Below are 26108 nucleotides of genomic sequence, written 5' to 3' on the forward strand. Positions count from 1 at the left end.
ACGCTACGGCCAAAAGGAGTGGAGCCACGGGGGTGAAACCGCAGAGCAGCTAGTTTATACATAATCGTGAGACTGCATTTATATAAATAAAATACACGTGTAAAGGTCTATAACACGACGTGTTTTATAGGCTGTCAGTGTGTATTTCTGTGTTAAAACAAAGTATTATTAAAAATAAATCTCATCTAAAATGCAATATATCTATACTTTATGCTTTTGGAACATAAACGACACCTTTATTGAGCAGTAATAATGCAAACGTTTTATTTTTAATGTCACTTCTAATACTATCAAATTGACATAACTGTTCTTGCTACTGATATGGTTTATCACTAAAACGCAAATCAAACAAGATTCAAAACACGCTACGATGATAATTATTTACCTGACAAGTTGCACATGGTCTTGCATATAAGCCAAGGCGTGGTGTCTCGGAAGCCTTGGTCGTAATTTTCCAGCGTCATCTCTCTTCACTTTCGTCCGAGACGCCAAACGTGTCAAACCACCTGTCACTTTTTGAATCTTTGATTGAATCTGGTTGTGTAGCTCCCATGGAACGCGATACACGGCCTAACGATAAAACAATGTTTTAATTAATTATTTTTGAAGTGAAAACTTCTTTAGCGGCGTTGGGTATAAAATCTTAAACTCGCGTCAGGACACGTGGCCTGGTCGAAAAAGCGTAAGACGAATTTTTTTTTAGCCCTTATATTCCATGCGTAGGACGGATACCATTCCAAAATATCAAACATGCTGAACGTTAATAATCAAGTTTTCACTTCTGCCGGCACTCCCGTAGTGCAACCCGTCTTTTGTTTTGTTATAGTAGTTCATAGTATTTACAAATAAAAAGATAAATCGCTAAACATAGGTAACACACTGCATTTTATCTAAAAAAATTTAAAAATAAACAACCCATAAGATAATCTTGTCACATTAGTTGCAATAAGCCCCTTAAAAATTATTTACATTCATTTTACATGTTTCAAACGTCAATAAATTTTCTGTGCCCAACCAAAAATTTCATAACTCTACAACTGACAGTTCCATGCAATCCTACTACAACTTTTTAACTCCATATGCCTACACAACTATAACATGGTGACTGACCTTCCTCTCAGTATCAATATACGTCATCCACAACTTATGCGCAGCGTCATGCAAATGTTCCCGCACTGTACCCAAGTCGGGTGCTTTAGCCCCCGCTGCAGGTGCACTTAAAGTCACTTTGAACACTTCCTCTATAGCCGGCTTCTTGCACGCGTATAGCTCCTCCCATACGCGACGAGCAGCTCCGGCCATGAGATTGCGGCCTGTTAAGATGTGTTAAAAGCATAGACTATATACTTAATACAGAGATAGATGCGCATCTCTAGGTACGAAAAAAGGGGTGTTGGTTGACGCCCGGGACCAACAGAGGGCGCTTTTAGTTCAAAAAAAATCCGGCAGGTAGCGTTAGTGTCCTTTTCTCTATTATGGTACTGAAAATAGTAAACTTAGGAATTTCATTAAATGAAAGAAATATTAATTAAAAACATTTATTGCTTCAAACACATAATTATTTATACCGTATACATCACTAAACAAACCAATGTTTGGTCACAAAGTATTGGAGTATTCTTAAAAACGAAACTTATTTTTAGCAAAATCATAAATAGCAGATTTTATATTATAATGAATCAACTATAATTTAAGTACTTTTTCATTTTTTTTTTAAATAAACTCTAAAGCCTGAATCAATGATTATTTGTTGATAATTGATATTTATGATTTTCTTCTTTTTAAATAAAACTCTAAAGCCTGTTGTTTAACCTGGTCATTCTTATCAAATTTTGATAGCTTTCCGTTTATTATTCTATTTACTCCCTTACACCAACTGTGAATAATTAAATTAATCGCGAGATTATTAATAAAATCAATCAATTCATCTTTATGTTTTTTACACGAAATAACTTGATAATTACATGCACAATTCAACATCAGCTTTATTTTTTTCTTAATAAATTTTGATTCAGGACAATCACGTAAACATGCAACAGTTATATAAAAAATATCTGTCATTAAAGTAATGAAGTTTACACTTGGGTGAAATAAAGATTTTTTGGTATAATCAATTTCGTAATTAAAAGAATGCAAATCAACTTCTGATCTACATAAATCATGCATGCAATATTTGCAATTCCTAAAAATCTTTGTTTTGCATTTCTTAATTACATACCCAATAACATACTTTTTTGCCTCGGCATACACCAGTTTATCATTATTTTTTATTTGACCCATCACATTCAATAAGCCATCAATATCACATGCAAAATCATCATTATTTGAATCAATACATTTTTTATCATTTAATAGATTCGCCATTGATTTGAATGCATTATTATCATCATTTTCACAATTGGCTCGCGGGGAGTGCGATGAGTTAAAATTATTAATTATCAATGTTTTAAATGCATTACAAAATTGATTGCAGGAAGGATTTACATTTCTAATTCCATTACTTCTAATACCACTAAAGAAATTTTCTAAAGGATCTTGATTAAAACTTCGGGTTGTTAAACTTTTGATATCATGCTCAGTACTCAAATAATGCCACAATTCTTTAAATGTTTTTATATTTTTTACCCAATTTTTCACAGAAGGAATTGATTCATACTTTATTGATTGAATTCCATTTTTTCTAACTACTGATTTGAATTTAATTGATTCTAAAATCGGAATCAAATCATCCCACAATTTGAAGTGAAGGGAGTTATTTTTTAAGCATTGCTTGTACTGCTTTTCTGACAATTTGTAAGAATGACCATTAAATGTGTCAAACAATTTATCGAAAATTAAAAGAAAATCTGCAGTCCCCTTGCATTCTTCTGGAAGCACATTATGTCCTGAAAAAAAAAAACAATATTTAATAAACTGTCAATATGACTAAGGTGCCTATAAAATCGTTTTTGCTATAATCATAGTTATTTTCACATTATCATATTAATTTATTTTGTGTAAGTAATTCATCTGTAGTGAGGTATTGCTTAGTACATTGTAAATAATGAAAGATATAATCAGGTTAATATCTTACGTGCTAGAAATCTCATTGCACTTGACACCCTCTGACTGAAAACTTGTGCAGCATATTTCACTTTCATTTTAGGTATTTTTTCTTTGATGATATGCATTTCTGTTAGCTTATTCAGTAGTCTTATTTCATCATCTCCATCATCAATGTCAAGTAAAAGCTTTAAATGTTCCCATTTAGCACATTTTGTTTCTCCATTTTGCAAAAACTCTGCATCTTTTTTTAGTAAATTATTACGAACTCCCTTTAACAAATGCGGTGTGTCAAACAACGGGAAAACTTTCATGTTTTCTATTTCAAACGCATTTGATTCATAAATGATCCCCCGTTGTTTATATTTATTTTTTGTGTCTTCTTGGAGCATTTTTATTACTTTTACGTTCGATGATGCTTGGTCACAAATGGTGGCCACAACCCTGAACCCAATATGTTGAAGTTCTTTTATAGCTTCTGTTAAAATTTCTTTTAAATCAGATGCTTTTGTGCAGCTTTTGCAAAATGTGAAACTAATGGCCTGTTTGCTTTTACTTTTTATCCCTTTTATCATCAAGACTAATGCATGATCAGCCAGAGTTTTGTGTCTCCTATCATTCCCCATGTCTTCAAATCCTATGATTTGGCCAGTTGTTATGTTGTACTCTGTTCCTGGTGCCAAAGATATTTCGTCGAATAAAAGTGTAACAAGCTTTTTCTCCGCAGGCAAACTTTGAATAACACTTTTAAGCTCTCTTAATATAGGTTCATTTAGCCCTGGTTCCACAGTGAATTTACTGAGCATAGTTTGCAAGCAACGTTTCGAAGGCAGCACAAACAATTTTTGCAATAATTTATAAGCTTTTGGGCTTTGCTTTAAAATTGTCAGAGACAAAATTTTTTCTGTTATGGTAAATCTTCTACCCTTTGGTTTTTTCAAACATTTGAACTGCAGTTTGGTGAAAGTCTGTATTTCACTAGGTAGTTTTTCAATTACAGACAAAAATGATTTTGAAAATGATAAATTTTTTGCAGCATAAATTTTCTTTTTTTGAGAGTTATATTTTTTTGTTAGCTTTTCCAATTTCTTTGTGATCTTAAAAATGAGCTGGTTTTCTGGATTCTTTTTTGGCCTCAAACGTTTCCGAGAACCTGAAAATAATATTTATATCCATTAATATTAAAATTTTATTATTTTAAAGAGGTGTTGTGTATTTTAATAACACATTTGGTGAAGGATGAAGGATTTAATATAGAGCAGAATAATAACCTGTTATAAAAATCAGAAATATGTTGCTTCTAAAACATTATTGCCAGCTACTGATAGCAGTTGGTGGGCAAGCCCAAATACATTGACAGGCTGCCTCATAGCCTGTATCCTTGTGGTTGAGGGAAATTAATATTATGTAAAGGAACTATTATTATACTAACCAGTTAATTCTGATGTGATAATAGCAGCAGATGTTGAGGATGTAGCAGAGGATGTTGGTTGCAACATATTATGTTCTTCCATGGAATGTTGGTTGGTTGATTGGTTGACTAGTTGTGGTTCTGTAAAATAATAATATGTATAATTACATATGTGTTATTTGTAACTGAAACATGAAGTTTGCAGAACATAACATCACTGTCCCCGGATAATAAAATCATAACTGCAAAAACATAACTTTTCAAGAAAAATAACAAACCAATAAGTGACTATAACTTGCCAAGCAATAGACGCAGAGAGATAAAAAGACTCAATGGTAGTTAATTTTTTAACCTTTTATTATGTTTAAAAAAAGTTTTTAAAACATTATCCAAACTGAAGATAATCAATAATAATCGATAATCATTTGTCTGATGTCTTAATTTACTAATAAACACATCATTTTATTCTCGTTTATATTGGACAAATGCATTATTGGATAGTATCCAATGAACTTTTATTCTGGTGTTTTTAAATAATACAATATTAGAGTAGTTAATGAACTATTATAAACACAGTAAAAATTCATAAAAAACAGTCTTCCTGATCATCATCTTAATCATCATGTAGATGGACTTACCAGTGGTGCGAAATCATATGATTTTTCCATTTTTTAAGAGAATAAAATGATCATTGCCGATTCGTTTTTCCACAAATATTATTGTAAAAGTTATTGTCACGTAAAGAAACTTATTCACTATCATTATAGATTACAGGAGAAAAATTACAAATAAAAATTGTATAGATGTATTAGGCTACATAAGTTTCAAATATGGCATAACAATAAAACTATAAATATTTATATTATCATTTTATTCTCCGGGGACGGCAACATAACTGTGCTAATGCACAAAAAAGGGATAATTCCCTATGCACTTTTGTAATCTTATTATGTCTATCTGATATTATAGGTACTTAGTATGTATGTCTATATGGAACTTTCAATATATGAATAGCACATAGCTATTAACTATTTAAATAGCATTCCGTTATGAGTGTATTAAAACAATCATAAAATTAATAACAAAGAAATCGAAAACAACTTAAAAAGTTAAAACCCATGGTCATATTGGTAAACAATTTGGTGAATGAAAATATTGCTTATATATTCACTTACCTAAATTTAATGTTGGAACTGCATTTTTTGTCAATCTGTGACTTGGTAAACAGTAACCTTCCAGAAAGTGGTTGTTACATAATCTAATGGTGTTAAAAATATAATTATCTCCTTTCTCCTGTAATGTTGCAGGAAGCACACTTTTCCAAACATTGAATTTTTCTAAGACCTCATATGATTCAGTTTTGGGATTTGGAAATAAGTGAAGTGGGCCTGAAAATACAAGCATGATATATAATTCATAATAATCTAATTTCATTTGACTGAAATTGCGTATTACTTGATTAAGTTTATTATTACAAAATACAAAGCCATAACCGAAAGGTTTTGCTACTGTAAAGTCCGAAAATATTTATTTGAACTTACCATCATTTTTGCACCCAAAAAAGCAACGTAATCGCGATTTTTTAGGCATTTTAATGTTTGAATCCTTTAATCCTAATCGAAAGGCAAGTCAGTAGTCCAGGTATAGCGCCAAAGTAGATCAGAAAAGCAGTAATCGGTGTCCAAATTCAAAGCCAGGTGGTTTCAGATAATAGTCAGGGTCCGTAATTCCGTCTGTAGATCGCCAAGTCGTAGAAAAATAACAGAAAACACGAGAAATCGCAAATAACAAACCGATAGGTACCAAGAAAACGTAGGTAACGAACTTTTCAAACTCAAATCAACATTAGTCATTAGCAATGTGTTGCTGTTAAAAAAAAAGTACTATTTTCAAAGTAGGCAAAATATATTTAAAATAAATTTACATGATTATTTCAATGTTTCTAATATTCTTACAGTCTTCATTAGTATTTTAAATTTGATAAATTTATAAAATTTATACATAGTCTAACGTTGTACTGCCATCTAGACAGATTTACATGAAACAAACTTTAAAATCAGGAGGTCCTGGATCGTTAGATGGCGCTAGCTTTAGTGTAAAATTTTTAAACATAGGTTTGTTCGGAAGTTTCATGCCCCTGGTTAAAAGTGAATATGTAGTATAAAAATGTGTTTCATAGTGCTTGAAACATTTAAACTTCAGTTTTTATTCTTTACGTTTTTGGAGTTAAACGTATTAAGACGCGTTGAGAGTAAAATTTCAAGGTCGTTTCATGGCAATACCGTCAGGTCACGGAAAGCGACGATTTTAGTATCTTTAAATCTTGCCAAAGAAGTTGCACTTCTGACACTTGTGCTCGGCAGACACGCTCTTCTTAATACTTGATTATTGTAATTTTTAAATTTCTTAATAAGCGAGTTTTACTATTTTACTGTAGTACCTACACTGTACCTCATATTGTTGTAGTTAATCAAACAATAAGTACCTTGATGGGCAGTTAATTTATCATCTCTGGATTCTAGATCTCCACTGGGATTCACATGCCACGTGGTTCGCATGTGTGAATCAAGCGCTATTTTCATGTTAGCACTCAGTTGTAACAGGCAATATGTTAGGCAACCGATAAACTCCAATTCGTGATTTCCAGCTCCGAATATAAGCAATCTAGACAAAAATATGACAATTATATACCTTATAGGGAATGTAGCAAAATCCTAGTATGTAAAAAAATTTACCAAGTAAAACTAAAATATTATAACTTTAACAGTAACAATGTGTTATAACCTAGAGAAAAACACGCATAATATTTCAAACTAAATACTTAAATCTTACCTGTTGGTAGTGAGCTTGTGTAAAGCTTCAAGCACTGACATCTGATCCGCAATAGAATCGGTACAACGAGATAGGAGAAATAATATTGTCCTGTTTAAACAGTGATGCAGGCCCTCCAGTGAGACCATTAGTGACTTCTTTTTCGCTTGGGTTACCAATTTGACTAAGAAATCGAACACCTATAAAACATATGCATATTATTAAATGCAAATCATTTTGACTATCTTATAAGAAATTTATTAAGAAACCATATGGGATAAAATTAAAATTTATTATCTATTGATCTAATATTACAAACCTCATGAGGATCTCTTGACAATTGTCCTTGCCACAATTTATCGACGAGTCTTGCGGCCAAGTAGCAAACGTTTGATATATTTGATTCGGAACCAAAAAGTTCTGTATTTAGTAGATTTTCCATGAGAGTAGTCAAAACTTCTGTTTGATACTCAGTTTGCTGCTCACTTGTCGAGTTGGCGGGAGATGCATCAAGCACCAGATCTATAACCTATAATGAATATTTAGAAATATGGATCAGAGATAATCGACGTGTTGCACTGTACCGTTTATAAGAACAATAACTGAACGCGGAGAACAGTGTCTTTGTGACATCATTTCAAATCTCCTATAACATGAATCAAACAAAAAACTTGGATATATAGTATAAATTCACTAATTAAAAGATGTAAAATATATTTTGTATCATGAACATTTCAAGTTTAGAAAGTCAATTAAATAAACTTAACATTAAAAATTCAGCATTATAATTAACTAGATTTCCGCCCGCGGCTTCGCCCGCGTTTGCAAAGGAAAACCCGCATAGTTCCCGTTCCCGTGGGATCTCCGGGATAAAAACTATCCTATGTGTTAATCCAAGTTACCCTCTATATGTGTGCTAAATTTCATTGTAATCGGTTCAGAAGTTCTTACGTGAAAGAGTAACAAAAACATCCATACATCCATACATCCTTACAAACTTTCGCCTTTATAATATATATATTAGAAATATTAGATGTGCATGGTATATTCCATTCCCAGTTCAAGAAAAAAGATTTGCATAAAATATGTGGGTTAGTAAAGCGTTTCCGATAGACAACCATTAACAGAAGCACCTGAAGTTTTAGAATGTTTTCATTGACGAACTATAAACTATACCTACTCACAATCAAAACTTGTTAAAAGGTCGTCATAAAATGTCCGAGCGACGTTGTGTTAAAAATTCATTGAAATTAAGATCTTATTTCGTGGCAGTTTTGTTCGAAGTCCTATGTGTAGCTAATTAAATTTCCAAAACAAAACTCTGCCTACATGTGTATTAGGCAGAGTTTTTTTTTGGAAAATTTTGAGCGTGATTGTAAGTCTTGTAGTTTATTGCACGTCAATGTGTATACTTTGTATCATAGAAAGATTAAGCATTAGTATGAGTTTATAGAACATTTTAGGGTGAAGTAGGATGATATAATAAATATCCACATATTTACGCAATAAAAGTACGATCTTGGCGTGGAGCAGGGCGTACAAAACATTGACGATGGCACCGAGTCAGACGCGAATGGGGTCTATAAAAAATATCCAACGCGACCTCTCAGTACTATTGTTAATATCGTAATCTTCATACAAATCTTTTTTAAATGGCAATAAAATGAGTTAAGATTTAAATAAAAGCAAAATATTACAATCTAGACTAGAATTTCAAAGCCTATAATTAATTTAGGGTTAATTATTTTTACTACCTACATCACAACATGAAATTTTTATTTGGTTTAATTGTTAGAGCGTATACGCACTATGCGGGTAGCCGCATTGCGGGTAGCCGTCCGGCTGACCGCAAGCACAATTATGTACGTAATATTCATTTCTATGCGCACTGCGATGCGGCTACCGCAGACCGCACAGTGCGCATAGAAATGAATATTACGTACATAATTGTGCTTGCGGTCAGCCGGACGGCTACCCGCAATGCGGCTACCCGCATAGTGCGTATACGCTCTTAAAGTGCATCATAAAACGTTTAATTTTTTTTTAATAAAACGTAATATTTGTAATATTATTCTGCCTGCCTGTCAAATTTTTATTTTTTGAACTTACTGAGCCTAAAATAAATATCAAAAAAAATCACTATTTAAATAAAAATCTGAATAACGTGTCTTTTAACAATAATTTGACATTAATAATAAGTACTTACAGGCGAAGCTTTAGCCGTAACGCTAAGAGGCAGCGAATCGAGCACGATAACTTTGAGAAAGTCCATTACGGCCTGTCTCGCGGGATGATGGGTCAACCCTGCCGTGCTACTGACAAGCACTACTTCTTTTTCAGACCCGGGTGTTGATGCGCCTGAGCTTTCCCCACTTTCACAAATAGCTGGAAAATTGAAAATTTTTGTATTGAAACTCAATCAAATTGAAAACTAAACGAAATAGACTTTTAAAATATAATATCGAAAATAAAAGATATAGAGATGCTTTCTGATCATGGAAAATATTAATTTTATCAATTAAAATCATTTTTTTTTTCATAGTAGAGATGACAAAAATAAAAGAATACTTGAGATAAAAACATAAATGATTAAGAGAAACAAATACTTACGCATATGGATTTCATCAGACGGATTAGGGGGGAAGAGTATCGACGCAAGTGCCGTCAAAACTTCAGCAGTCATCATCAGTGTTACAAAATCCGGTAAAGTATTGTATAGCGAAAATAGAACCTTGAAAGAACAAAATCAAGTGAATTCTCTTTATTTAACTAATGTTTTGACTTCAAGGTAGTTGTCAATTATAATATCAATAGATTAGCAAAATATGTTCATGTTTATTTTGCCTTTATTTTAATTTAACCCACCTGTATAATAGCTACAGGATGTTCCGCAAGCCAATCAGGCAAGGAACCCGCCTCTGCATGCACCAATGACCTCACAGTGGCCAGTAATATAACCACAGCTTCAGGACATAATGTGATTCTTGCAGCCAAAGCAGCTGAAGATTGTCTCTGAGGAGCAGCCGCTCCCCAAGCTGCAGCCCACACACGTTCTACTGAGACCGTCTTCTCTGGGCCAATTTGACGCATCGGTTGACCGAGTGTTAAACCGAATAAAAGGTAGTAGAGCTCGGGTATTTGAAGGTGGAATAGTGATAACCTGTGTGCGTTATAAAGAAAGAAAAAGTGAAAATGTGTACATAAAAAATAGTTTGTTGTTCGAAAAAAAATGCCATTTTTATTTTCAGAACGAAATTGCAGCAAAGAATAAATTTTATACATGGCTCTGCATTTTCAAAATACCATAATTAATTTCAAAAGAAATTGCAATTACAAGCATTCAACGTACCAGGCGAGCAGCGTAAAGCCAGAGGTGTAAAGTAGGGGCGCGTGTAAGTGCGAGTGCGAATGCACTGCAGCTGACACCACAACGCCTGCTTGCTGTCCGCCCGCGATCAGTTCTGTGTGCCGCAACCAACCACCGTTGCCGACACCTTCACGAAACCTGCGGGTATATCAATATATTATATAAACAAAGAGGAATATTATATTTTTTTTAAAATTAAAAATAAAAGCAGTTTTACTTCGCAATGTCAATGCAATTATTTACATTTCTACACACCTTTGCATTATAGCAGATTGTTGTCCCTGGCCAGAACACAAAATTACTAGAATACGTAGCGCCCATAGAACTGTAGTCGGATGGACATTCTCTTGCATAAAACTGAGAAGCCAATCCATTCCTAGTACTCTTGATATTTCTTCACAGACAATCGTATTGACCAAATTACGCGTTGTAAACAGCAATCCGTGTAAAACGCACAAACATTTATTCCTGAGAATGACTTGTTCTCCTTCGATCTCTTTATCAAAGTCATTCTCTATTATGACAATGTTCTGTTCCGTTTGTGATGGTAATGGTAAGGTAAAAGCCATGAATTGTCCAAGGCAGAGTAAGTCAGTAGGTCGCGGTTGGCCACCCAATAAAGCTGCCAATAGATTTATGAGAACATTCTTTGTGCTGCCAACTTTAACATCGTTCACGATATAAAGTAATTTAGGCACTAATTGTAGCTCTCTCATTGTGCGTAAGTTGTGCGTTCGGTGAGCTGTTTCTGTCGCTAATTCTAGTAAATGTTCCAAAAGCGATTTTATTAAGCCACCGGGAGCTCCGAGCCATACATCTAAGTCACAAATAAGATCCTGCAAGCGGATTTGATACTAAAAAAAGTTTTATAAATAACAAATATTTATATAAATAATTGTGTATTAGATTTCATTCAATTTTTAAATCAATTTTTAAACACCAAAAAAATTATTAAGTGAATCTCACCTGGAATGCAGTTAAATTAGGAATTGACGATGTTTCTTTCTGACTATCGACAGTACCCACTAAACCGAATATTAGGTGTAATATGTGCGAGTTTAGCAGTTGTTTCTTCCTCTTCAACAACATTGCAAGCGTTTGGTATCCTTTCCGTCTGTCCATTTCGGCTTGAGCTGCCTTATTTGATCTCACAACACAAACTAGTGCCTTCACTCCTGCATATAGGCATTCTACATCTTGAGCCATAGCTATTAAACCTAATAATACTGAACATCCACCAACCGTGTCGATCTAGAATTTTTAAACAAATTAGTGAAAGGGACCAAAAAAAATTAATTGGTAAAAACATTATACATATATTGAAGTAATAGAACATGATAAAAATGAAGAGACCTCTAATTCCCAATTTGATCAAAGAATTTTAGTTCTAGTAAAATTAACGTTAAGAATAAACACAATTCATTAATTAATTCATGAAATAAATTACCATAATCGCTGCCGGTTTCGGACAGAAGACTCTCACTCCGAGATATCCCACAACAACTCCACCCAAGCATCTAGCCGGGCCCATTAAATGTCCAGCCGAATTGTGAAGAATTCTTATTGGTGTCGCATTCTCATGAGACGACATGCCTAATTGCTTTGCTATCGCTTTATTATCATTTTTGCTGTAAACTTTGCGAATTTTCGCTAACGTAAGTTGCGACATGGCTCTTGCATTAATGCCAAAGACAACTTTTTCTTCAGCCACTAAGGGCGCTAACGGTTCTTGGTTCGGGCCAGGTGGTACGGGCGCTTGTAAAGTCCCAACGTAATGTGGACCCATTTGATAGATGACTGATATTGTTTGTGCGGGTAGAACCTATACGGTAGAAAAAATAAATGTTTTAGTAAGATACAAACAGGTCATTTAATGAAATATTAAAAAATAAGAGCCCAACACATGTTGTTTGGTCACTTGTTTAACAAAAAGTATGAATGTTAGGTGTTAGATGAAGTTGGATGAAATGTCCCATATCGTTTTCGTCGTCCTTCCCATTGTAACCTGTACACACGGCAGTACACTCACGTCCTCCAGCAGCAGCGCGGGCCCCTGGCGCCACAGCAGGCGCGAGTAGCGGCGCCAGTGCGGCGGCGTGCCGATCACGCAGTACACGCTCGACGCGCCCGACAGCGTCGCCGCACCGCCGCCCGGGTTCGCGCTCACGTAGTGCAGCTTGCCCGAGTGCATGTGCTGGCCTACGCAAACGAAATCGTTTTAGACTAAGATCCCGATATAAAACGACCTTCACCGAGATGCTTATTTAATGAAACATATTTTATATTAAGGCCTGTCGTACGTACGTGGACGTTCGTCCGTTATTTACCTACGACGCAGGGTCCAGCCGGCGGTAATCGAATCAGTCGGTTATCACGCGCGCGTTAGTCGAGTCGCTCGCGTGCAAATATTTTTAACGATATGGATGGAAATAAATGTAAGTAATAGGTATTATGTGGCGTTCGAGTCACCCACGTCACAATGTACTGACATAAAACAACACGTCCTTAAATCCACATTTAATCGAGCGTGTGCGTGTTTTGTATTTGCTTTTTCTTTTGTGTGTGTGACATCATAACGGTCACGCGCTAGTTGCATAATAATTATACTAGGTTTGAAATATTATTTTTTAAAGCTTACCTACAATTACAATAATACTAATAGTTAATACCTAAATAGGTACATAGATATCAACCCACAGAACAGTAAAAACATATAGAAGTGCTATAATGTCATAATTACTATGAAAACCAGTGTCGCCAATCCCACACATTTAAACCGATAGTTATACAGTACACTACAAGTAAACTATGCCTTTGATTGGACAGCTTAATTTGTGTAAAAACTGACTTAGGTTATAAACTCAGCATTTCAATATGTACCCTAACGCACCATGTTACGGTTTATTTTAGTATAACATCCCTAGTATATTAGCTGTTTTGTTTCTCATTGCTCAGAAATTCTAAATTCGAAAACATTCAGCTACTCCATAACAGAGGGCGTTAGTTTTCGATAAATATAACTTTGAACCTCAACACATAGAGATAAGGTTGAAATTTGTGTCACTCAACATTAATGACATTAACTTGATATTTATCTGATGCTATGCCCTGGGGGATGTCAGCCTTGTTATCGATAATTCACAAATAAATATTTTTTGTGTATTTTTTTTTTCTTTCTATTATATGAGTATAGTATAATGTGTCACATTTTGGAGTATGTTTATTACTACTAAGTACGTCTTTTTATATTATTATTATTAAATAAAAAACGGAATAGTATTAATCTATATTTACAAAATACAAACAGAAAATATGGTACGGGAGCCAGGAACAGATTTTATGACCAAGTTCCTCTCAAGCGGTAATTAGTAAAATGCATCAAAGTATAGTATTATGAAGCCTCGTGAACGTCAGCTGGAGCTCGGTTGGGGGGAAGAGCGGTTGTAGCCTCCCGTATCAGCTGACGGTTTTTCCACCAAGATACAGTCAGCTGACCTATATATTTATCCACAGTTACATATAAGCTATCATCAGGTAAATTTTTGTTTGAGAGGAAATCACGGAAAATAAATTTTTCTTTAAATTTAACTTTCATGTTCGAGACACCAGCTGACGTATAATACACCATGTTGTAACCAGCTGATTATTTTTTTTCGTTGAGATATTGGGTTAGCTACAATTTGACAAATTTTTACAAATTTTAAACGAGCGCCAGCTGACGTTCACGAGGCTTTATAATACTTACTATACTCTGAGGCGTCTGACGAATTATCTCTTGAGAGGAAATAATTAACCAAATTTGCACCTGGCTCCCGTACCAATATACATTATTTTAAATCTTGGAACTGCCGTAGGTTTGATGTATCGGTGGCCTTTGTTAGACTGCTTAGTGCTATTCGGCATCCAGTTAACTCGTCACGTTGCATTTATCCATTTCTCTTTTAAATTAGCCTCTTTGGGAAATCTATAAATAAATTGGACAAATGAAAGCTAAGGAAAAATAAAATAAAATTTAATATTTATAATGTTTCTAAAGTATCGATACCACAGTATTACAATATCTATACAGTACGGAAACGAATGTACTTGTGCAGAGAAACGGAGGGGAACTGGTGGGGGGTCGGGCGACGCGAGCCGCGTAAGGCAAACACGCTTAGTTTGCATTACCTAGCGCGAAAGGACGACGCAGTCGTATTTTTTGTGTAATAATTTTATTATACATAGGTACTTACATATTCTATTATGGCGCGCACAAACTGTTCCGTTTACGGATGTAAATCTACATTGAAATCCCAGAAGGAAACAATATTTCAGAAAGATTGTATTAATTGTATCTGTTGAATTAAAATCAAAGCTATGTATATGTTGTCCTCATTATTTTCTAGTCAGATTGTACATCCCAATGCGAATGCATTACTTAGTTAAATGTTATAATATACAATTAAGAACATCCAAAAATAAAGTGTCCACGTAAATAATATTTAGCAGTGCAATATCTGTAATTATATATTTATGAACAAATAATTGCATCAGATTTAATAATCGCAATTATTTTGAATGTACATATGAATAAATGATTTCATCATAATATTAATAAACACAATTGCTTTATTTCCCATTTGTTGCAACCCTAGCGTATTTTCGTGTGGCAGCGTAAGTACCTACGCTGGCGGCGGCATCGCGCGACATCAAAGGCGATTCCTTACTGTAGGAAATAATATTGTAATACTGTCGATATGCGCCACAAGCATCACTAAACCGGCATTCGTTTGTTTATTGCAATAATATTCCAGAAAGTCTTGTTTGCTGTTCAATCTATAATACTACTAATTTCTTATGGATTAAGGTTCATTTTGACTAGATATTTGTATACAATTTTGACAAATTACGACAAGCGAAGTTATAACATAAAATATAGGTATGTAAAATAAATAAAAATAAGACTTACCGATGGTATGAGATGCCTCCATTGCTGATATTATTTCGTCTGCTATCATTTTTGTACTCTAATACCGAACAACACGTCCTAATTAATGAATAAATATGGAAAAAAGGTTTGACAGCTGACAACCGACTCGAATATTTTTCTGCGCACAACTGACAGCAAGTTAGGTGATCTTACCTTATCAGTGACACGTGGGCCACGCCCACATCACACTTCTATTTAATTTTACTGTTCTGTGTATCAACCCTAACATCGTAAGAAAAGAAGAAAAGGGCCACGCGATAGAAAGAGACAAAACTTGTAGGTGAATAAAATTATAGGCACATAATATCTTTTTGCCGAGTAATTCTTCTGTACCTGTACTGTTAACTATTCTGTGATTAAAGTTAATATCTCAATAAATATATTGCAAATGGGATGCCTTACAAATTTCAGTGCAGAATAAGTTTAATTATTGAAAAAAAAAAAAAAATATTTTTAAACATTCACCGGTTTGATTATTTATTACACAAATTCTATACCAAGCGAAAGTATGAAGCCCATAGAATATGCAAACGTTAGGTTGCCTATTTTTTTCCGGTCACGACTATTGGGTTGACCGGAAAAAAATAGGCAAAGATACAGAACAAAATTCTGGTTCATCGAAAAACATATTAAATACTTGCGAAAAGATAGCATTAGTGTGATTTTTATTTTATTTCTAAAATATTTTTCAAACACTGCTACCAATTTGTAGTCTAAGTTACTTACCATCAAGATAAAGAGAAAATGAGGAGTTTTTAAGAACAGCGCGGTTGAGAACCAACGCTAGATGGTGCCACTGGCCCTCGTGCTGTAAGTCCGGGCACCACACGCGGGCACCGCACTCGCCTGTACCTTCTGGCTCCCATTCTCCGACGTCTTTTCGAAATAAATAAATTTTTGAAACGAAACTTTATAAATAAAATCAAGGCCAAATTAAGGGATAGCATGAATCATATTCTTTTAGAAAAGAGCCTTAAAAATATCCAGAAGTATTTATTTTCATTTTTCTTACAGTTAAACACTTGAAATAACTAGAGATTTTGTCAGTATCATTTTTTTAGCAGAAGCACGATTACGTACTTTAAAAAACAAACCCGCTAAGATCAGAGAGAAACTAAATTTGCCAGATACTTACTATGTGGGACTAAAGTTTCCTGCGTCGATACAATAATGGCCTTATCCCTTGCTGAAAGGACCAAGGCAAGACATACAAGATGATCATCTCTTGAATTATTGATATTTCGCACTAGCGTCAGTAATCTAACGCAATGCGGGTCTGTTCGGGCTTCGGAATATTTTTCTACACATATCCACGTGGAATATGTTAATCCTGTTTGTGGTGGAAATACCCGATCGCCTGAAAAAATATTAAGTTACGATATATAGTATTAGCATTTATCAATAGAAGTATTTATATAGTACATACAAATTTTTTGTTGCCTACATATATTATCTATGATATATTATGTACCTGATCCTATTCCTCCAAGTGTTGAAGTATCTTGAGAACCAAGAGCATTTAAATTAGCAGACTGAGGCGCAATACTTGGAAGGTAAAGACAACCGAATCCTTCCGCTGACATATCGAACTCAACGAAAGGGGGTAGCGTGCATGAATTTTGCGATCTACAAAACGAAATATTTTTTTTAATTAAAAATAATTAAGCGTAAGTTTTAGTATAATAGACAAGAAATAATAAATAATATTACCTATAGTCTCTGGGTGTTGTCATAGAGACCAATGTTTTGATCCTCGTAAGTGGCACGGGTCCACCTGGTTTGCAAACTTGACCAGGTTCTGGCGCCAAACAATTAAGCGGATTTCCCATCCTTAAAAACTCCCTGAAAAATATTTTAATATTAAGTCAATAAGTTGTTAATTGTCAGAAAGCTTAATTTTTATTGAATGGTTAATCTTACATATCCATATGTACGTCAATTTTAATTATATTTTAAATGGCCATTTACCTGAGTTCAGTAGGCCTTAATGCGTGTGCGGCGAGTCTCTCTAAAACATACATGGCCGGTGCATGCAATGGGTGTTTCTCCGCTCGTAACGCGGCACTGCATACAGTTAGCACTACGCCTGCAAGCCCACCGCCGCACATAACTTGCTGATTGCGCTCACTGTAAATAAATCAAATTAAACAACGAGTTAATAAGTAGAGCGACGATAGTACAACCGGAAAGAAACAGATCCGGCTCGGAGGACCATCAACAGCTATTTTGATTTAAATAAGAAATGATTTACAGTTTTTAATTCGAGGTCATATTATTGCTACTCGATAAGTCACTGAAAAATAGCGTAATAGACCAGATAAGCCCTTTATAAGCTTCCATAAACTATTTCGGTTTCACAAAATCGATAGTTTTATGCTTATTAGTATTCCTTTGAATGTGTTTTTTTTGTAGTACAATTATATTTTATCAATTTATCACACACCTTCTAACCAGGCTCTTCAACACGTGCGCAAGATAGTCCCTTAGAGCTCTAGCATCATTTTCATGATCTTGTGGTCTTGGTAAAGCTGGCAATAGTTTAGCGAGCACTATCACCACCCCGGAGTGGATGACCCACGCTTCAGTGGATGGCGCGCCTATAGATAGGTTCAGAGGAGTTGAACGGCCTGCTGGTTTCGCCTGTATGGATTTTTTATATTTAGTTTACGTGGGAAAAGGTGACATTATTGAAGATTTGTAATTTTAAAATTGTGATTTTTTGAGTTAAACGAATAAGTCGTGTTTTTTTTTGTGTGACTGTTACTATATATTGTAAATTTAAATATTAAATGTATAACATCATGACAATTTCATGTCTGAGATAGATAGATGAGGTGAAAGTATATCATACACAAATATTTAATCACCTCATTTATTGCGGAACTTTGTCGCGTTAAGCTCGGTGATTTCACATTGAGAGATCCAAAAGCTAATGGCTTATCAAATGAATCTAAGGCCACATCATATAGCAACCTCAGTACAATGCAGGCATGAATAAATTCCACAGGCACTGTCTCTGGAAACCTACAAGAGAACATAATATTGAATATAAACAAAAATCGAGTATAATTTATCTTACATATTGTTTTAACAAGAAAGATAAAAACTTACGTCGTTTCTAATATATTGCTTGTAAATATATCGTGAAAGACCTCATAAAGTTCCGGGTCACCAGATTCTGTGTCGTGCTGTAATTCTATGTCACTGGTAAAACAACCAAGGAGTCTTATTGTTTCGTACAACGTCGTCATGCAGATCTAAAAAATATTAATATTAATAATAAAAATAAACGATAATTAAAAATAATTAAATATTGTTAACAACATTTCTAGAAAATTACAAATGACACTTTTCATAATTATTATTAAGCGAATGTTCAATAAACATACCTCATGATGAAAAAACTTAGCATTAGCCGGTTCGAAGCGCATCGCCGTACTAATAGTATAAAAGACAATGTGTATTAGTTGCAACATATCGTGGTCCATCAATTTATCTCCTTTTAATTTCCCTTCCAATGAAACAAGGACGCTAGTGACGTAGACAAAACCACTGACCTAAAAGAAAAGTTCAAAAAATATATGTATTTAATTTCGGTTGATTTTTGGGTTACGTTTCACAATGCCTTGAAATATTCAGATGAATGTTTTTGCAAATATATTTGATACTAAAAATAAGGATCGATATTTTTTTTGCAAAATCACAGACAAACTAGTTAATTTAAAAGTTATTTACCTTTCTAAATATAGTCCGGGTGCGATGTGAATCCCTAAGACAGACAAGTAAAGCTTTCAAAATATGTAGCTTCAATCGGTAAGCATCATTGGGAGCGGCGTGCATGCCACACAGTAACATAGACATATCCTCTTCGCCAGAACCACTGACGATTAACTCCCGAATAACTCCTGTTAATAACATATTTGAGCATGACTATTATGGATATATAGATTTTAATAGGAAATCTACTTATAAAAGAAACTTTTCTAATAGTTTAGGATAGGAAAAATAGGCTACGACATAAGCAAGAAGCCGGTTAGAAATCGGCCTCAAGATAATTTTTTATTATTTTATTTGTATTTTTTCAAACTTTATAAATTGGATTATATAAGCACATATTTACAGATGTAAATACACATACCTAATGCTTTAGTCCTACACGATTCATAAACGACCATTCCGTGAACACACTTGGCGCCGCCACAATCTCTAAACACATTACAATTGTTCACATTTCCATTCAACAAAGCTGTTAGACCTTCCATAACCAGAGAGCCTAATTCTTCTTCTTGAATTTCTATATTGGGATCTTGTATCAATGAGTCTTGTCGTGATTGACGCTTTTTCCTATCCGGTGCTTTTGGAGATTCAGTTGCGCTCGAAACTGAATCTTTCTTCTCCATTTCTTCCTCTAGTATCTGTTTATCTTTTAAAAATACCGCATATCGTGTCAAGCACGTCACAAACACTTCTAGCATGCCAACCTCCCGATATACGTCTTTGAATAGAGCATTATGTCTAAAAAAACCGTAAAAGATTTTAATTAGTGATCTTTGAAAAATATATAATGAAAATTAAACCATTATCATAAGTGTATACTTACTTCAAAATATTTAGTAATGTCTTCATACACAATATACTACAACTTCTTGACTTATTGGCTTTCAATAACAAAGACAGTGATATCAATTCCTTGCAGGGCACAAAGTTCAGTTGAAAAACAATAAATTCTAGTAACTCGAAAAACTTCTCTTGTATCTCTGCGTTTTTGGTGTGAACTCTTTCCGAAAATTGGCTGAGGGTATTTTGATTTTCCAGTATAAAGTAATTGGCATTGTCCGCGTGGTACACGCTTGATATTGCATCAAGTATTGTGCAACATAATGCTGGTGAGTTCGATTTCAAGAATACAGATTGTAGAACCTATAAAAAGTATATTTTGTTTTTTTAGAAAAAAAAAGGAATTTTTCACATTTTTTTATTTATTTTTTTATTGCAGGCGTACCTGAAATGCTTGAACATTTCGGACTGCCTGTCCTGGTGTTGACGGCTGCGGTAAGACAAACCCTTGCAACTGAAATAATTCTGTATTAGTGCGAGTCGGTCGCAATTCCGAAAACCCGCACGCACAAAGCGACGATATCATGAGAACAAGATTTCTTAGAGCCGCTCGAGCTTCCGTCCCGCTCACTCGTTCTTCTTCTAACCTTTAAATTTAAAAATTAAACCTTTAATAGCAGCAATTTGTTCACTTACAATTTGTAATATTCCAGTTTTTATTTATTATAGTATTTAAATAATTCATGTCACCCTTTTTTCTTTATGATTTAATATATTAGGTGAAATTGCTGAAAAATTTTTTTTACAAAAACAAAAACAAAAATTAGTCAACAGGTTCCACACATTTTTTCCGCAAGAGAGCACCCTCCAACCACGTCCACGCACTGCTTCGCAAAGTTTTTCGAAGCTATTCGCTCTGTGTGGACCCGCGTATTATTAAAAAATTATTTAATTGAAAATATTATTATTTGATATAAGGTTAATAGTTAATACCTGTTACCACTTCATTAAAATCTTGTTCCTCCATAGACTATAATCATTCCATAATATTCAAATTAAATTAGCATGCATAATTTATAACACCCAAGGAAAAAATAAACAAAAATTATGTGCTTACCCTGATGTTAAATAATCAGGTACTTCTTGTCTCTCATGTCTGTGACAATAACAAAGATAAAAATTGAAAACCTAGGAAAAAATAAAATAATCTAAGCAAAAAAATGGGAATTTAAAGCATTTTATAAAATAACTATCCAATGTTCTATGGTTTTGGATTAAAATCAATAATCATGCATTTGACAATGAGCAACCGTCGCCCCATAAGCCTGACTACACAGACATACATAGTGTTAAACCCACTACCACAATTACAACCAGTAATACTAAATACCTTTCAAAGCAGGAAATAATTGTGTTGTCAGATAATATTGGTCAGGGATTTGGCGCTATGCTCAACAACTTAGGGCTTAAAGTTACTAATGTTTGTACGCCTAACAGTTCATTTAAATATATAATCAAATCACTGGATAATTTCAGCTTTAATAAGAATAATATTGTAATTATATTATATGGGGACAGTTTAAATATAAATAATAAGGATATTGATGTAGGATTAAAAAAAATGTTAGATATTAGTAGTAAGACTAAATGTAAATTTATGTTGTGTACCTTGCCATACCTACCTGGTTTAACACAAGAACAAAATAGATTAATTCATTATATGAATTTAAAATTGTATAACCTAACAAATCATCATCGTGATGCATTTATTTACTTTGACATTAACTCATGTATTAAATCTTTTACTTTGACAAAGAATACAGTGTATCTGCCATATAGATATAAGCGTGAACTTGCTATGTTAATAGCATATAATATTAACCAGTCTGGTACATGTTCGGTATCAGACCATCAATCTACTATAATTTTATGTAGTAGTAATTTTATACATCAACCTAGATTAAGTGTAGACAGACAATCTAGCCCTAAGCTAGATTTAAACTAGTATATAAGACAACAGCTAAGCAGTCTTTTTCCTTTGTGCATCAAAATATTCAAGGCTTGGCTAGCAAATTGTTAGAAATAGAATTGTTTCTGAATGATAACAATATTAAAATATTTTGTGTAACAGAACATTGGCTTAAACAATGTCAGTCGTTAGTAAATATTGAAAATTACAAATTAAAAAGTATATACTTTAGGACACAGGCTATTCACGGAGGTTCTGTTATTTTTGTACATGATAGTGTAAAATGTAAAGAACGAACTGACATTGTTAGTCTTTCTGTAGAACGGACCATTGAACTGTCCTGTGTGGAGCTGGAGCGTTATATTATTGTTTGCGTTTATAGACCCCCTTCCAGTGACTATAATATGTTTGAGACAGTCATGGAAGAAATATTAAAGCGTCTAAGCAGGAGTAAAAAAAAAAGTTATAGTATGTGGTGATTTTAATATTGATTTACTTTTACAAACACAAACGGCTACACGAATTGTTAATTTGTTTCAGTCATTTAATCTATATAAACTTTTTAACGAACCCACACGAATTACACCTACTTCTGCAACTTGTATTGATAATATATACTGTGACTGCATCTGTTTAGAGAAAATTATTCTCAATACATTGACTTCGGATCACTGTGGCCAGAAAGTAGTTTTTGAATGGGATTGCATACCTACATTTAAAAGGATTAATGTTAGGCCTATAACTAAAATAGGCATTAATAAATTTAGGAATAATATTAATAAAAACCTGCCCGTACTAAATGTTCAATCCTATCCTAATAGTCCTTGTGAAATGTTTAAAAATCTTTTTAATTTAGTACATAAAGAATTTGAAAAAATATTTAAAGTTAAATCTTTAAATATTACCAAGGATTTACCATTTAGTAAATGGGCGACAGCTAGTATACATAGGTGCAGGAACATTCTTTATGAATTATATGGTATGAAGCAATATAATAAAGACCCATCTTTTCTTAGTTATGTTAGAAATTACTCAAAAATTTTTAAAAAAGTTTGTTTCACTGCAAAGCGTTTGTATATCAAAGAAAAAATACGCGACTCTGATAATAAAGTTAAAACAGTTTGGTCAATTATTAATGGTGAAATGGGTAAAAGCAAATCAAGGAATACCATAAAACTTGTAAATAATGACAGGGTTATTGACAAAAGTGCTGATGTTGCGCTTGCTTTTGAAGAATTCTTCAGTAGTGTCCCTGCTACTATTACTAATAGTTTAAATTCGTCTTCAGCACTTGCAGAGACCTTTTTGAGGGACCATGTTGCGGAGTGCAGTACATTATTTGAATTACGACACGTAACTGCTAATGATATTGTTGCTGCCTTTAAGACGCTTAATCTTAAAAATACTTGTGATCTTTGGGGAATGTCCGTAAATTTAGTTAATAATATAATAGAAAATATTGCGAAAAATTTAGCTTCCATATTTAATAAGTGTTGTGACTATGGTACATTTCCTAATTTACTAAAGCTTAGTAAAGTTATACCTTTATTTAAGAAGGGCGATCAAGAAGACTGTAACAATTATAGACCTATCTCTATTTTACCAACATTAAGTAAGGTATTCGAGAAGTTAATATTAAACCAATTGAGTAGTCATTTTGCATCTAATAATTTACTGCACACCAAACAGTTTGGTTTCACAAAGGGGCGCTCAACCACAGATGCTGGAGTTGCACTTCTAACACATATATATAAGGCATGGGAAAACTCAAAAAATGCTCTAGGGATATTTTGTGACCTCTCCAAGGCATTTGACTGCGTTGAACATTGTACTTTGTTACGTAAACTTAATCACTATGGAATTAAAGGAAAAGCCCAGAACCTCATAGCGTCATACCTGCATGATAGGATACAGACTGTAGTTGTTAATGGAGAACGTTCTAGCGGTGCGTCAATTAACATTGGTGTTCCACAGGGGTCAATTTTAGGTCCCTTCTTGTTCTTGGTATATATCAATGATCTTCCCTATTATTTGCAGGACAGGTGTGAAATAGTTCTGTTTGCAGATGATACCTCATTAATTTTTAATGTGGATAGGCATGACCCAAATGTTGACGAAGTGAACAGTGCTCTTTTACACATATCTGAATGGTTTACTGCCAATAATTTATTATTAAATGCCAAAAAAACCACTTGTGTTGAATTTTTACTTCCTAATGTAAAAAAGTTGAACAGAGATATTACCTTGAACGGGGAGGTATTGCATCCTACTGAGTCTACTGTATTTCTAGGGTTAACATTGGACGAGAAACTACAGTGGGGAGCCCATGTCAACACCGCTGCAGGTAAGCTCAGTTCTGCTGCATATGCAGTCCGAAAAATAAGGCATCTCACCGATGAAGATACGGCTAGATTGATTTATTTCAGCTACTTTCATAGCATTATGTCCTATGGAATTCTACTGTGGGGCAGGGCTGCAGATATAGAAACTATATTTATCTTACAGAAAAGAGCCATTCGCTCTATATATAATTTACGGGCTCGGGACTCACTAAGAGATCATTTTAAGAATACTGGTATCCTTACTGTACCATCACAGTATATATTTAATAATATTTTGCATGTACACAAAAGCTCTGACTTACACACAAGAGTAGGAGATAGACACGATTATGGCACAAGGAACAAGAATAGAATTGAAATGCCATTTTTCCGATTAGCTAAAGTTAAAAATTCATTTATGGGTCAAGGTATACGCTTATACAATAGAATTCCTCACAATATTAAAGAGTTTAGTAGTTCTAAATTTAAAACTTACATAAAAAATGTACTAGTTCAGAGAGCGTACTACAGTATTCAGGAATATATGGACGATAAAGACCCATGGAGGGTTGTCGCGTAAAAACCACAGGACAGTTCTTTGGCATATTATGTAGTTAGATATAAGTTACATATTATGTAAATTTATTGACATTATTTAAAAGAGCAACTATGGAGTTTCTTGCCGATTCTTCTCCATAGATACTGCTTTCCGAATCGGTGGTAAATGTTAAAAATACTATGTAATGACGATTCGAAAGTGCTACTAAATAGTAGTCTAATTGAATAAATGAATGTTTGAGTTTGAGTTTTGAGTTTAAACTACTACTAATGATCTCAAAAAAAAAGAAAAAGAAATAAGTAATATGTCCATATTTCCTACTACAATCACAATATCTAAGACTTAATTTGCATTAGGTATAGATATTAGATAATTTTTGTACATACTTTAGAAGAAATTCCGATAGAAAAAGATATCCTTGACATGATCTAAAATCATCCAACAATAATTGACTGACTTCACTGGAATCTTTTAGAAAACAGAACACTGCCACAAACATTTCAACAACCTGTAAAAAAATCCTTTTCTTAAGTTACTCAAAATATAAACTATAAATATTTCAAGTATTTTAATATAAAATGGAATAAAATAAAGATAAATGGTATATTTACAATTGTATTCAATATTTGCTGCTTATTGTTTCAAAGTGTATTAAGAATTTATATGATTTCTATAATCTCAAAATCAAATCTTTGAAATTCAAGTAAAAACACAAACATATTGGCCAATTATTTTTATTATAACCCATTGACCACCGAGCGGCCCGATCGGGCCGAGACACAATAGATTTTCTATTGTGTCTGTGATCCGAGGACTGACGGAATAATGAGAAAGCATTTGCTTCTTGATTCTTTAAATTTTCAAATTAATTTAATGTAAACCCCTAAAAGTATTGTTTTCTAAAACCAAGATTACCTCTAGTGGAGTCAATTCTGGAATTTTTTGCATATTTTCAATACACAAGCCAACACATCCTTTATCTGAAAATGATAGATATAAATTCAGTTATTCATCACATTGTTTATGATACCTGATTTGTGCAAAAACTTTACACCAAGTAATTGTAGAAAAGGCCAACCCACATATACTATCGGTCAAATAT

At 33.7% G+C, this 26108-nt stretch overlaps 2 protein-coding genes across 2 annotated transcripts in view; both read right to left on the reverse strand.

Annotated features, from left to right (window-relative positions):
* bchs (WD repeat and FYVE domain containing 3 bchs) overlaps positions 1 to 26108 on the reverse strand; it is a 42582-nt gene that overhangs the window by 14972 nt on the left and 1502 nt on the right. The window contains exons 5-34 of the mRNA XM_090120492.1: positions 25922 to 25986; positions 25393 to 25514; positions 21275 to 21313; positions 20603 to 20804; positions 20201 to 20520; positions 19739 to 20115; positions 19336 to 19505; positions 18990 to 19157; positions 18712 to 18857; positions 18468 to 18624; positions 18044 to 18240; positions 17569 to 17727; positions 17311 to 17442; positions 17072 to 17226; positions 16736 to 16957; positions 16327 to 16476; positions 12661 to 12830; positions 12079 to 12453; positions 11598 to 11882; positions 10887 to 11467; positions 10614 to 10769; positions 10130 to 10424; positions 9875 to 9995; positions 9471 to 9649; positions 8767 to 8844; positions 7584 to 7793; positions 7286 to 7464; positions 6939 to 7117; positions 1111 to 1313; positions 386 to 570 (exon numbers count right to left, since the gene is read on the reverse strand). Coding sequence (XP_089976618.1) covers positions 386 to 570; positions 1111 to 1313; positions 6939 to 7117; positions 7286 to 7464; positions 7584 to 7793; positions 8767 to 8844; positions 9471 to 9649; positions 9875 to 9995; positions 10130 to 10424; positions 10614 to 10769; positions 10887 to 11467; positions 11598 to 11882; positions 12079 to 12453; positions 12661 to 12830; positions 16327 to 16476; positions 16736 to 16957; positions 17072 to 17226; positions 17311 to 17442; positions 17569 to 17727; positions 18044 to 18240; positions 18468 to 18624; positions 18712 to 18857; positions 18990 to 19157; positions 19336 to 19505; positions 19739 to 20115; positions 20201 to 20520; positions 20603 to 20804; positions 21275 to 21313; positions 25393 to 25514; positions 25922 to 25986 — 5977 coding nt within the window. The remainder of the gene's footprint in view (positions 1 to 385; positions 571 to 1110; positions 1314 to 6938; positions 7118 to 7285; positions 7465 to 7583; positions 7794 to 8766; positions 8845 to 9470; positions 9650 to 9874; positions 9996 to 10129; positions 10425 to 10613; positions 10770 to 10886; positions 11468 to 11597; positions 11883 to 12078; positions 12454 to 12660; positions 12831 to 16326; positions 16477 to 16735; positions 16958 to 17071; positions 17227 to 17310; positions 17443 to 17568; positions 17728 to 18043; positions 18241 to 18467; positions 18625 to 18711; positions 18858 to 18989; positions 19158 to 19335; positions 19506 to 19738; positions 20116 to 20200; positions 20521 to 20602; positions 20805 to 21274; positions 21314 to 25392; positions 25515 to 25921; positions 25987 to 26108) is intronic.
* LOC149908911 (uncharacterized) lies at positions 3698 to 6587 on the reverse strand. The gene is made up of 5 exons (XM_090101485.1): positions 5995 to 6587; positions 5629 to 5841; positions 4475 to 4594; positions 3786 to 4195; positions 3698 to 3715 (listed from the first exon to the last, which is right to left on the reverse strand). The coding sequence occupies exons 1-5, from the start codon at positions 6041 to 6043 to the stop codon at positions 3698 to 3700; spliced, it is 810 nt and encodes a 269-aa protein (XP_089957611.1). The 5' UTR covers positions 6044 to 6587.

This window comes from Colias eurytheme, chromosome 4 (assembly GCF_061535395.1).
Source record: "Colias eurytheme isolate Ceu_HAF_F1 chromosome 4, ilColEury1 Martin Lab GWU primary, whole genome shotgun sequence".
In the NCBI taxonomy this organism is placed as follows: domain Eukaryota; kingdom Metazoa; phylum Arthropoda; class Insecta; order Lepidoptera; family Pieridae; genus Colias; species Colias eurytheme.